The sequence below is a fragment of the Hemitrygon akajei genome, chromosome 19 (assembly GCF_048418815.1).
Source record: "Hemitrygon akajei chromosome 19, sHemAka1.3, whole genome shotgun sequence".
Lineage (NCBI taxonomy): Eukaryota > Metazoa > Chordata > Chondrichthyes > Myliobatiformes > Dasyatidae > Hemitrygon > Hemitrygon akajei.
The window spans coordinates 70,729,409-70,743,461 of NC_133142.1; the positions used below are offsets into that span (position 1 = coordinate 70,729,409).

General features: G+C 42.5%; 1 protein-coding gene across 2 annotated transcripts in view; it reads left to right on the forward strand.

The window, feature by feature from the left end:
- The first annotated feature begins 676 nt into the window (after positions 1–676).
- Positions 677–14,053, forward strand: part of creld1b (cysteine-rich with EGF-like domains 1b) — a 51,987-nt gene continuing 38,610 nt past the window's right edge. Inside the window, exons 1-5 of one of the 2 annotated variants that reach the window (XM_073072779.1) lie at positions 677–934; positions 1,241–1,342; positions 2,875–3,056; positions 6,430–6,512; positions 12,437–12,547. In XM_073072779.1, coding sequence (XP_072928880.1) covers positions 2,901–3,056; positions 6,430–6,512; positions 12,437–12,547 — 350 coding nt within the window. In that variant the 5' untranslated portion in view covers positions 677–934; positions 1,241–1,342; positions 2,875–2,900. The remainder of the gene's footprint in view (positions 935–1,240; positions 1,343–2,874; positions 3,057–6,429; positions 6,513–12,436; positions 12,548–14,053) is intronic. The other variant, XM_073072780.1, reaches the window with a different exon arrangement.

The window sequence follows — 14,053 nt, forward strand, 5'->3', positions numbered from 1 at the left end:
CCCCCTCCGGTCTTCTTCTATCATTTCCCATTTCCCCTTCCCCCCACTACTTTCAAATCTCTTACTATCTTTCCTTTCGGTTAGTCCTGACAAAGGGTCTCAGCCCGAAACGTCGACAGCGCTTCTCTCTATAGATGCTGCCTAGCCTGCTGTGTTCCACCAGCATTTTGTGTGTTGATGCATGGTATGATCTGTCCAGATGGTACACAAAACAAAAAGCTTTCACTCTGTCTTGGTATATGCAGCAATAATAAACCAATACCAATTCCAATCAGTTTTACTGCAATCACTTTCAACTTTCCAATGGGGTTATTCAGCACAAACAAATATGAAACTCCATCAATATTGCACAAACCCAACCATTAATAGACTTTCTTCGAAAACAGTTAGGGACAGTCCCAAAATGCAGCTGTGGCCCTTTCACATTTCACTTCCAGTTAAAGCCATTCATCCCAATCACTTCACCGGCCTCCGAAAACGCTGACCCCCCCCCAAGCGCGCCCCCGACAGCGTGCGCGGGCACGCTACAGTACAGGGGCGGGGCCGCGCTGTCGGGCTCACTCACTGCACCCAACCGTGCGGCACAATCCGATTGGTCCTCTTCCAGGAGGGCGGGGCAAGAGAAGCCCACGGAACCAATCAGACGGAGATTGAGATTGAAAACGGGGGGGGGGGGGTCGTCTGCGGGCAAATTTGTTATTTTAGAGAAAAATACAAATAAAATTCAGAATTTATTTAACAAAAAATAACGAAGGCCTTGGGTGAGGAAGAAGAGCAGTCGGTGAGAGGCTGCAACGCTACCATTGTGTGAGGCCGCCCGTTACCTTCCTCGGGCCGGCGCCGGGCGCTGGCTGCTGCCGGTTGTCCGTGGCACAGGCCTCGATTCACTTGCCCAAGTGTTTCCTTCACCACTCTCCACTAACACACCTTGCAGGTGAGTATGAGTGTGTCAGGCAGAGGCGAGTCACCGTCCCCGGCGGCTGTTCACTCAGCTACCTCTGCTCCAGCCGGGACACCGACAGCTGTCCATCTCTGCACCTGTTGAGCCGTGTTTGAGGGCGAGATGGGTTGGATTTTGGGGCGGTGTCAAAGTACTGGGGAGGTGTGATACAATGGGTGGGGGGTTAATTTCTGCAGAGAGCTTTGCGTTTTCCTAAAAGCCACAAGCATGTTTTTTGTGCATGTCTTAGTAGTCACTATTCGCGCTGGAATACTGTATGTCTATTATGCATGTCCTTAGTTTTGTCTCTAGAGACTCATTGGATGTGGGCATTGTTTGCAAGACCAGACTCTTAAGATACATCAGTAGCTGTCTTCGAGAAGGTAGCAGTGAGCTTTTCAGGTAAGCAGTCCCAGGGCTTTTCGTCGATGGCCATCAAGGATGGATAATCATATTTCCAAGTTAACATAATGAGTGACTTGTAGGAGAGCTGTAGGGTTCTGTGTACCCACACACCTGCTGTTGTTGTAGTTCTAAATGGTGGTAGTAATATGGGAGGTTTATTCTTGAAAGCTTTGTGAATTACTTATAGGCGGTCACTTTGCAGGTAATGCAAAATGTAGCATCTGCTGTTGCTGTTGGTTGAGATGTCGGTTAAGTTGTTTGCTTTTTATTTCCCCGGTGGTGCCGACTTTTAGTGTGTTTTTTTGCCAGCAAGCATCGAGTATTCAAACTTAATTTCGTTTGATGATGAGGAGGCAAATTAGTGTTGCATATGCACACCTCTTTTCATGAAATAATTGTATATGTATAAAGATACATAAAATTTATATCGTCATAATTTTATACTGTAAATATTAACTTCAAAGTCAAGTTTATTGTCAGGTGTACAAGTACCCTCAGGTGCAATACAAACCTTGCAACAAAGCACGTGATACATCAGCATTTTCTACAATCTTTTGGTTCCAGAATCAAAAGGGTGAATGGAAGTAGCTGCTCTTGAACCTGGTGGAATAGAACTTCAGACTTCCTTCTCAGTCATAGCACTCAGACTATCAAATGTTAGAAGATTGTTTGGAGGATGAGAGGTGACCTGATAGAGGTGTACAAGATGATGAGAGGAATTGTTTGTGTGGATAGTCAGAGACTTTTTTGGGCTGAAATGGTTGGCACAAGAGGACACAGGTTTAAGGTGCTGGGGAGTAGGTACAGAGGTGATGTCAGGGGTAATTTTTTTTACTCAGAGAGTGGTGAGTGCGTGGAATGGGCTGGCAGCAATGGTGGTGGAGGCAGAGACGATAGGGTCTTTTAAGAGACTTTTGGATAGATACATGGAGCTTAGAAAAATAGAGGGCTATGGGTAAGCCTAGTAATTTCTAAGGTAGAGACATGTTCGGCATAACTTTGTGGGCCAAAGAGCCTGTATTGTGCTGTAGGTTTTCTATGTTTCTAAAATGAATATTTCATATCTTCTATATGCTGTTTCCAGGAATTGTCACATTTATTTTGACTACATATTTGAACAGGGTTTTATATTTGTGCATCATTCAGCACTGGATCTATATGGCACATCTTTAGTGTCCTGTATTGTTGATAACTTTTCCTCTTGCTAATCAGTAATTACAATTTTAACAAATTGTTGTGTTATTTTCCTAATGAATAATGGAAAGAAAGTGAAAGATGAAGAATGACTATTTAAACTAATCCTTCACTTCTGCATTTCCTTTTTTTTATATGGCAGCAAAAGGGCAGAAGTAGTAAACTATAATACAATGTAACACACACAAAATGCTGGTGGAACGCAGCAGGCCAGGCAGCATTTATAGGAAGAGGTTCAGTCGATGTTTCGGGCAGAGACCCTTCGTTATCCTTTCTTGTGTTTATGATAAAATGTTTTTGTTTTCCCTTTTTTTAAATACAATTCTATTTTCCAGGGATAGGGGATACTTTCCAATTCATAATGAGGATCTCTTGGATGCTGAGTCACAGGCTATTCATCTCCCCAGCCCATTGGCAGTTCTTCTGCTCGATCATAACTCTGTTACTTGTGGAGTTTGCTGCCCCAGAACAGAACTCCTGTCAGATTTGCCGTCATATTGTTGAGAACTTCAGGAAGGTAAGGAGGCTGCATCTGAGAAACCTATCCATGGGGGGAAGTAGCAACATGTTAAAATTCTGAAACATTCTGGGGCAGTACTCGCCATGTTACCAAACAGAACGAGTGACACATTACTGTGAATGATTAAAAGCACGACAAATGGATCTTAAGAAACACTATATAAAGGAGGAATGTGAGAAGTAGAAAGGTTCAGGGAAGAAATTGTGAGGCATTGCATTTGGTTATGATTGCTAATGTTGGATTGATTATTTGAGGATGTTGACAAGACCAGAGTTTTGGGGGGGGGGGGGGGTGGAATACAGCAGTGGAGTGAGAGGGACCATAGAAAGGGTTAACAAAGATGAGAATATTTAAGATGGTATTTGTAAAATGGTCATTGAAGCATTTATGTGGCTGTGGTCCAGTCAGCTAGTTCCAATGTCTGTTTTGCTCCCAAGCCTTTTTTTACCTCTGCACATTATTCATCCTGTGATCCTAAAGCTTCATGAATGCAAATTGTTCAGAGGCTAATGGTGTTAAATGAATTTCAAATGATTTTATTTTGCAGAATGGAAACAGTATTCAATTGGTTATTTACTTTTGACCCATTTTTAAATATTGAGGTTAAAATAAAGGTTGTAATGGTTTTATTTTCTCAAATATATTGGAATATTTTCCCTTATCTTTGTGTTGCTGCAATGATCAGAAATCCAAATGCAAATGTCAGACTGTGTGAAGTGAGCTAGAGATTTTCACTCTGCTTTGATAATAATGTGCATTTCAACAATAGGGTGATCTTGTTGGTATTTTGTGTTCTGTGTTTTAACATAAGTCTGATTGGATAACATTAATAGTGAGCACTTTCTTAATTGCTGAGTTGAAAATGGAAGAAACTGCATTTTCATTTTTAAACTAGTTAATTCTAGTTGAGTTTGACGACATCTCCTTCACAAGATATTGTGATTCTTGCTCCCTGATTCTAACCACTGGCTAGAATTTTTAGTTTATCATAATGACCCTTAAAGGTCACAAATGTTCTTGCCTTCTAGATAGGCAAAACTGAAATTGTTTAAAGTGGTTTCAACAAGCTGGAGAACAATATGTGAGTGGACAAGAAAATCAGCTGGCATCTGTTCTAATGATGTCTTCTTCCATACTAACAGATTTGCTTCTTTTCTTTTAGAAACATAGAAAACCTACATCACAATACAGGCCTTTCGGTCCACAAATTTGTGCCAAACATGTCCTTACCTTAGAAATTACCTAGGGTTACCCATAACCCTCTATTTTTCTGAGCTCCATGTACCTGTCCAGGAGTCTCTCAAAAGACCCTATCGTATCCACCTCCACCATCGTCACCGGCAGCCCATTCCACGCACTCACTACTCTCTGCGTTTATATAAAAAAACTTATCTGTGACATCTCCTCTGTACCTACTTCCAAGCACCTTAAAACTGTGCCTTCTCGTGCTAGTCATTCCAGCCCTGGGAAAAAGCCTCTGACTATCCACACGATCAATGCCTCTCATCATCTTATACATCTCTATCAGGTCACCTCTCATCCTCTGTCGCTCCAAGGAAAAAAGGCCGAGCTTTCCCTTACCCTTCTTGTTAACTGGCGTCTCAACCATGTTCCAATTCTCATATTTCTGATCTCACCTTCTCATCTTTCATTTTCTAGTAACCATGCTCAGTGGATCAAACTAAACTCCTACAACTCTACACAATGCCACCTCGAGGCGTACATTACCCTTTCAGTGTTCTAAAGAGCTCATTCTCTCCAGTGCACCCTGCTTCATTCTCCCATCATCATCAGTACGCACCCCTATTCTCACGGCATCTTTTCATGCCGCCTCCGGAACTGTAACACCTTAAGGCGGTATGGTAGTGTAGCAGTTGGTGCATCACTTTACATTGGCAGCAACCAGCGTTCGATTCTCACTACTTGTACACTCTCCCTGTGAATGCATGGATTTCCTCCATGTGCTCTGGTTTCCTCCAGCATTGCAAAGGCGCACAGGTTAATTGGTCGCTTGGTGTAATTGGGTGGTGCAGGTTCATTGGGCCAGAAGGGCCTTTAACTGTGCTGCATCTCCAAATTAAAAATCTATTTTTACACCCCAAGACCAAAACAGAAGCAGTGATTTGTTTGTATAGGAATACTGAATTCAGTTCTAATGATGTGATCTCCTCTATAGCTGTGAAATCAAACACAGATTAATGGTCACCTTGCCTGATGTTTCTACTCCATCTATGAGATGACCCAATACTTCCATTCACCTGACAGTTTAGTTCACCGTCCCATTCCCAGTTTGACCTCTGCGTTTACTCTTCCAGGCTCGACAGTGGCACATTATCTGAAATTTTTTGAAATTATTTTACTCGTGTGTGTCCAGCATTCAGTACTTTTTCTCTTTACAGGAAGCTTCAGTTTTCATTATCTCTTCCCATTATAACTTTCGTTATTCACTAGTCTTTACTCCAGCCTTTTAGCCAGCATCACCGCAACTTGACAATCAAAACCTGCTTACCATTTCAATCATGAGCCTTTCCTTTTACTCCCTCTGTTCTTACCCCCTTTCTCTGCAATATAAAACTGATTTTGATTTAAACCTCTAGTTCCGATGAAAAAACTTGAAACATTAATTCCTATACTCTCAGCACAGATGATGACCGATTATGTATTACAATAATTTTCTTGTGTTTGAGAGTTGTGTGTATGGCCTCCGTCGGTCATGATCGACCATGGATACTGCACCTCTGGTAGACACCGGTTGTGATTTCTCCAGGGCGCAAGCCAGGGCAGAGTTGATACGGAGATCTGTCTGTTGCCCATGCAGTGGGACACCCCTCTCCATGCTGATGACAGGTCCAAAGGAACAACGAAAGTCAATACAGTTTGGTGCCAGCAGCATCGCAGGAGTTGCCATGCCAGTGCTGGGAGTCAGCCGCCTTCGGGACTCCAACTCCGGATTTTTCCTTGGGATTTACTCCCAAAGCCTTTCCTGTAAGCAGGTATAGCCGTAAGGCAGCGGAGGTTTGAAATCGAAATTTTCCTTCTCCTAGATGAGCTACAGTCCACGGTTAATGAGCCCCATCTGCCTGGAGCAACTGGTTTTAAGGTGCCAGTGGCCCGCCTTTGCCCCTTCTCCTGTCAGCTCCACCGGGCATAAGAACTATGCCACACGTGAAGGCCAGGAGATGGACTTGGTTGTCGGAGGCTGTTTGAGACACGTGCCGTGAAGAACATTTGTTTAGCAGTGGGAGCTTGTCCCCACTACCACCCTTTGGCTATGACTACCTTTGAGAGTTACAGATTTGGATATTTGGTTATGGTAATGAAAAAGAAAGTATGACTCAGATTTATTATAAGTAAAATTTTTGTTTGTCAGGGAATGGAGAAAACAGCAAACAAGAATTTTGGTGGTGGGAACAGTGACTGGGAGAAGAAAAATTTGGCAAAGTATGAAATCAGGTAAGAGGTAATGGTTACTTGTCCATGTATAGTATACATTGTTGGAGAACTCTGCATATTGGTAGGCCATTTCCTTTATAGGAATCTTGATCCAAAATTTAAGTGGTAAGTTACAAGGTTTTCTTAGTAACTTCCATGTTGTAATGGAAAATTTATCTTTGCTGCCTTCATTTGTGGCCAAATATGCAGGATGCCCTCTTCTCACTACTACAGTTGTGCAAGAGGTATAGCTACCTTGGGACCCACACCACCAGATTCAGAATCACTTATTATCTTACAACCATGAAGTTACTGAATCAGCATAGATGTATCAGTTGCCATTACTCTGAACTGATTCAAGTTTGAATCAGTACGCAGTTGTCACCAACTTCCTTAAAATCTGTGTGGATTAGTGTGTACCCATGAGAATATACTGTACATACCCAAATTAAAAGCCGTGGATGAACCACGAGGTTTGTAGTCTGCTGAGGGCTAGATCTATGGCATTTAAGTCTGGTGAAACAGGAAGGCCAGGTACAAATTATGGAGGGCTATCTCAAGAGCAAAGGAAGATTTTGGAACGAGGGTAAGAGGTTGAATTGGATGCACTTCAACTTTGGCAAGGTTTACAGGCCATTACTTTACTATAAACTGAAAACTAACATCATGAATGGCTGTGCTGCTTCACGCCCAGATAAGCTCAACACTTTTTACACACACTTTGAAAGGGAGAATAAAACTAGGCTATGATGATTCCTGCATCATCTAGTGACCTTGTCATCTCTATCTCAGAACTTGACGTCAGAATGTCTTTTAAGAGGGTGAACCTGCGCAAGATGACAGGCCCTGACAGGGTACCTGATAGGGCTATGAAAACCTCTGCCAACCAACTGACAGGTGTGTGCAAAGACATTTTCAGTCTCTCATTGCTACAGTCAGAAGTTTTCTTCTGCTTCAAAAGAACAACAATCTGCTGAAGAAGAACAGAGTGAGCTGCCTTATCAATGCTCATCCAGTAGCTGGATGAAGTATGGTGATGAAGTGCTTTGACAGGTTGTTTAGGGCTAGAATCATTTTCTGTCTCAGCAAGGACCTGGACCCCCTGCAATTTGCCTAGCACCACAGTGGGTCACAGCAGATGTGATGTCATTGGCTCTTCATGAGATCTTGGATCACCTTGACAATACAAATACTTGTGTCAGGCTGCTGTTTCAAACAATCATTCCTACAGGTCTGATTGAAAAGCTCCAAAACCTGGGCCTTAGTGTCTCCCTCTGTAACTGGAAGGCCACAGTCTGTGTGGTTCGGATATAACATCTCCATCTTGCTGATAATGCTGGTGCACCTCAAGAATGTGTCCTTAGCCCATGGCTCTACTCTCTTTACACACAACTGTGTGGCCAGACACAGCTCAAATGCCATCTATAAATTCGCTGGTGAGCCAAATATTGTTGGCAGAATTTCTGATGGTGACGAGAAGGTGTACAGGAGCAAGATGTATCAGCTTTGACAGCAACAGACCTGCACTCAGCGTCAGTAAGACAGAAGAACTGATTGTGGACTCCAGAAAGTGTAAGACAGGGGACGCACTCCAGTATTCATTAAAGGGATCAGAAGTGGAAAGAGTGAGTAGTGTCAAGTTCCAGGGTGTCAACATCTCTGAGAATCTTTCCTGGGCCCAATATATCTATGCAGTTACAAAGAAGGCATGACAATGCCTATATTTTATTAGGAGTTTGAGGAAGTTTGGTATGTCACCAATGACACATCCAAGTTTCTCCAGATGTACTGTGGAGAGCATTCCAACTGGCTGCATCAACATCTGGTATGGGGGGGGGCACTGCATGGGATTGCAAGAAGCTGCAGAAAGTTGTGAACTCAACCATTTCTCTTGTGGGCACTAGCCTCCATAACATCCAGGACATCTTCAAGAAGCATGCTGCAGAAACATGGCATTCATCATTAAGGATCCCTATCACCCAGGACACGCCCTCTTCTAAATGCCACCATCAGGGAGGAGGTACAGGAGCCCAAAGGCACATACTCAATTATTCAGGGATAGTTTCTTTCCCTCTACCATCTGATTTCTGACATATGCTAGTGATATTAAACATGATTCTGTTTCTATGAACCACTTTCAAGGATTCTTCACAACTTGTGTTCTCATTATTAGTTTTTATTTGCACAGTTTGTCTTTTGCTCATTGTTTGTCAATCTTTATCTGTTTAAAAAACATAGAACATGGAATAGTACAGCACATTACAGGCCCTTCGGCCCACAATGTTGTGCCGACCTTCAAACCCTGCCTCCCATATAACCCCCCACCTTAACTTCCTCCATATACCTGTCTAGTAGTCTCTTAAACTTCACTAGTGTATCTGCCTTCACCACTGACTCAGGCAGTGCATTCCACGCACCAACCACTCTCTTGAGTGAAAAACCTTCCTCTAATATCCCCCTTGAACTTCCCTCCCCTTACCTTAAAGCCATGTCCTCTTGTACTGAGCAGTAGTGCCCTGGGGAAGAGGCGCTGGCTGTCCACTCTATCTATTCCTCTTAATATCTTGTACACCTCTATCATGTCTCCTTTCATCCTCCTCCTCTCCAAAGAGTAAAGCCCTAGCTCCCTAATCTCTGATCATAATACATACTCTCTAAACCAGGCAGCATCCTGGTAAATCTCCTCTGTACCCTTTCCAATGCTTCCACATCCTTCCTATAGTGAGGCGACCAGAACTGGACACAGTACTCCAAGTGTGGCCTAATCAGAGTTTTATACAGCTGCATCATTACATCGCGACTCTTAAACTCTGTCCCTCGACTTATGAAAGCTAACACCCCATAAGCTTTCTTAACTACCCTATCTACCTGTGAGGTAACTTTCAGGGATCTGTGGACATGTACCCCCAGATCCCTCTGTTCCTCCACACTCCCAAGTATCCTGCCATTTACTTTGTACTCTGCCTTGGAGTTTGTCCTTCCAAAGTGTACCACCTCACACTTCTACGGGTTGAACTCCATCTGCCACTTCTCAGCCCACTTCTGCATCCTATCAATGTCACTCTGCAATCTTTGACAATCCTCTACACTATCTACAACACCACCAACCTTTGTGTCGTCTGCAAACTTGCCAACCCACCCTTCTACCCCCACATCCAGGTCGTTAATAAATATCACAAAAAGTAGAGGTCCCAGAACAGATCCTTGTGGGACACCACTAGTCACAACCCTCCAATCTGAATGTACTCCCTCCACCACGACCCTCTGCCTTCTGCAGGCAAGCCAATTCTGAATCCACCTGGCCAAACTTCCATGGATCCCATGCTTTCTGACTTTCTGAATAAGCCTACCATGTGGAACCTTGTCAAATGCCTTACTAAAATCCGTGTAGATCACATCCACTGCACTACCCTCATCTATATGCCTGGTCACCTCCTCAAAGTACCCTATCAGGCTTGTTAGGCACGATCTGCCCTTCACAAAGCCATGCTGGCTGTCCCTGATCAGACCATGATTCTCTAAATGTCCATAGATCCTATCTCTAAGAATCCTTTCGAACAGCTTTCCCACCACAGATGTAAGGCTCACTGGTCTATAATTACCCGGACTATCCCTACTACCTTTTTTGAACAAGGGGACAACATTCGCCTCCCTCCAATCCTCTGGTACCATTCCCGTGGACAACGAGGACATAAAGATCCTAGCCAGAGGCTCAGCAATCTCTTCCCTTGCCACGTGGAGCAGCCTGGGGAATATTCCATCAGGCCCCGGGGAATTATCCGTCCTAATGTATTTTAACAACTCCAACACCTCCTCTCCTTAATATCAACATGCTCCAGAACATCAACCTCACTCAAGTTGTCCTCACCGTCATCAAGTTCCCTCTCAGTGGTGAATACCGAAGAGAAGTATTCATTGAGGACCTCGCTCACTTCCACAGCCTCCAGGCACATCTTCCCACTTTTATCTCTATTCGGTCCTACCTTCACTCCTGTCGTCCTTTTGTTCTTCACATAATTGAAGAATGCCTTGGGGTTTTCCTTTACCCTACTCGCCAAGGCCTTCTCATGCCTTCTTCTTGCTCTTCTCAGCCCCTTCTTAAGCTCCTTTCTTGCTACCCTATATTCCTCAATAGACCCATCTGATCCTTGCTTCCTAAACCTCGTGTACGCTGCCTTCTTCCACCTGACTAGATTTTCCACTTTACTTGTCACCCATGGTTTCTTCACCCTACCATTCTTTATCTTCCTCACTGGGACAAATTTATCCCTAACATCCTGCAAGATATTCGTAAACATCGACCACATGTCCATAGTACATTTCCCTGCAAAAACATCATCCCAATTCACACCCAATTATGTATAGTTTCTTTTTGCAAATTCTATTGTATTGCTTTTCTTCCTGTAAATACCTGCAAGAAAAATTAATCTCAAGGTAGTATATGGTAGCATAAGTGTACTTTGAACTTTGGAATATTTCACGATTTTAAAATAGTTCTTTTTCTGCAGAGAAATGAAACTGCTTTTTCTTAAAATGTTGATTGACCAACATTATCCACTTTATAATAACTGTGTGACTTTGCTTAACTTTATTATTCATCTATTTAAAACTTTGTGGCACACCAGCTCAAATTTTGATGCCCTGCTCTCAAGGTGCCTCACATCTAGTGCTGCATCAGTTACTTAACAGCTCATGTGATACAGTAATTGATTACATTAAGGGCTGTGCATATTGGTGATGAGGAAAATAAGAATGCAAACATTCTGGAAAAGATAGGATTACTTGAAATTAAATTAACAATAATGGGTTGTGTAGTATCCCGATCAGTAGGGCTGGTTATGCTTTGCATCTCTCCCCTTGGGTTTACATCAGCCATACTGGCAATCTAGTCTAATCAGGACAACCAACTTTCATTTAAAAAGGGAAATGTTTTGTGTTACTTGATCTACTACTAGAATTTTCATTAATTTGGAAATTAAATGTGTGATTCTTGGAGGCGTTTGGAAACAGTGAATAGATTTTCTGATCGTTTGAGATGTCCACCAGGGCTAACCAAATTGCATAGCCTGAGATAAATTGTCACACTCAGCTTAATCTGATCTGCAGAACATCCAGTCCAGTCTGGCCTTGAGGCTTTTGCTGTTGTACAGTTCCTCTAGGTTGGAGCATTTGAAAGACTTGTACGTGAAGCCGAGGTTTGACCGATTGAAGCTCTGGGCCGAATTGGAAAGTTGGAGTATGGGCAAAATTGAGGCGGTGGGTCCTGGGCCTAACAGCACATAGGAATGTCGGGGCTTGGGTCCAAGAATGAGGAATGGTCTGTGGTTTGGCCAATTTAAGTGCTGGGCCAGTTTGAAAATGTCAGGGTGTTGGGGCCAAAGGTGAGGGACGGGCCCGTATTCAGCTTGCAGCACCACAAGGTTTATTTGTCTCTGTGCTGAACTATGGCAATGGCCTACAACTAATGGGCTCCTGGATTAGCTGCAGTGATGAAATAACTTCGTGGCTGTTGTCGCACTTTTGTGAATTTCGGTCCTGAATGTTACTTGTTTGCTTCTATTGTTTGCATGATTTGTGTTTTTATTTTTCAAGGTGTTTGATGGTGGTTGTCTTATAAATGGGTTTTATTGGGTATCTTTGTTTTGTGGCTGCCTGTAAGTAGATGAATCTCAAGGCTGTATATTGTACATGTATACTTTGTACTCTGATGTTGAGGCCTGATCTGTTACAGGGCAGCTCTATGTACAAACATTAATAAACATTCAGGAATATGGGTGGCATTTCTAATTGGGAAAATTCAGACAGAAATCCAAGAATTGAAATGATTGCTTGCATTTGGAGATCTGTGGGATCTTTTTGGCTAAAAGCCTACCTTGCATGTTTATCTCATAATTATTGTGTCAATACACCTATTATAATTTGTTACTTCTCAATTTTGCATTCAGTGAGACTCGTCTGCTAGAGATCATCGAGATGCTCTGTGAAAGCATGAATTTTGATTGTAATCAGATGGTGGAACAAAGTGAAGAGCACATTGAAAATTGGTGGTTCACAAAGTAAGTGCTTTAGTTTATCTTCCTGCCCTCTGCGGTGTCCTTTTCTATCTTTTATCTTGATGTTGAGTAATGTAGTGCAGCAATTTTTAAACATCTGGAATGAGCTCTTGTTCTCAATGTACTTATCAATAAGATAATCACTCTTAATATTTCAAAAAAAAGCAGGAAGGTAGAGAATTGAGAAGCTTTTAAAAACCAACAAAAGGCAACTAAAAAGTCATAAAAACAGAAAATATGAAAGGAAGCTAGCTTATAATATTTGAGGATAAAATAAGTTTTTTTTTAAGATGTATAGAGTAACAGACAAAAGTGGATAATGGACTTGGGAAGCTGAAGGGTCTGAAGATAGATAAGTCACCTGGACCAGATGGACTACATCACAGGGTTCTGAAACAGTTAACTGAAGAGATTGTGGAAGCATTAGTAATGGTTTTCAAGAATCACTAGATTCTGGAATGGTTCCAGAAGACTGGAAACTTGCAGAAGTCACTCCACCCTTTAAGAAGGCAGGGAGGCAGAAGGAAGGAAATTATAGGTGCTTTGTTTTGTAACTCCAAAACTAATTGAAAGAAAAAAAACACGAGCTGTAAAGTGTGTGTCTACTTTATTTTTACTTCCGTGAGGTGCACAGTGGTGTAATGATGTATGCTCTTCAAATACTTTTTCTTATAATTTGTAATCAATAATGTGAAACACAAAGAATGCTTAATATATTTAGTGCTACTCAAATATTACTGAAATGTTAAATGCACAACACTCCTCCATGCTTAGTTGTACACTGTCACTTGATATAGAATGCTTTCTGTATACACGGTATAATATACAACTATTATAGACATACACAGCATAGTACATTTTAAATGATCCAATATGGGCTTTAAGATTTAGTCGCTGTGGAGGATTTCGTACTCTTGTGGGTTAACATCTTTCCTGAGAAGGCAGGTCACTCTGCTTGGCAGGTGGGACCTGTGGATATGATTCAATCTCAGGTTCCAGGATCTCATCTGTGGTGGTTGTAGGAGTTGACTCTGGGACTGCAGGAAGTGGTTCTGACAGCTCTAGACACCTTTCTTGTCCAACAATTGACTCTGCTCTCCTCAACTGATTGATAGATTGTCTGCAGGTGACATCAGATGCCATCTCCACTGTTATGGAGAGGGGTCCAGTTCTACCTTTAATTTTAACAAGTCCCACTTTTAATCACCTCTAGTCCCTTACCAGGACTGCTTATCCAGGAGTGAAACATCAAACCTCCTGGTTTAATTAGCCCTCAGTTTGTTTCAGTTGTTTGTCCTGCATACTCCTTCTAAGATTGGGTTTGAGGAGATCCAGGCCTGAGTGCAAGGAATGTCAAGGAACAGCAGAGCTGGTGAGTTGTTGGTTGTGGAGTGTGCTGCATTATGATATGGTGAGCTCCTACAGTGAGCAATGTTTGCAGAACACACGACACTAGCACTGAATCAGGAGCTTTGTTTCTATTTTCTATCTTCATTGTATTCTGTGTTG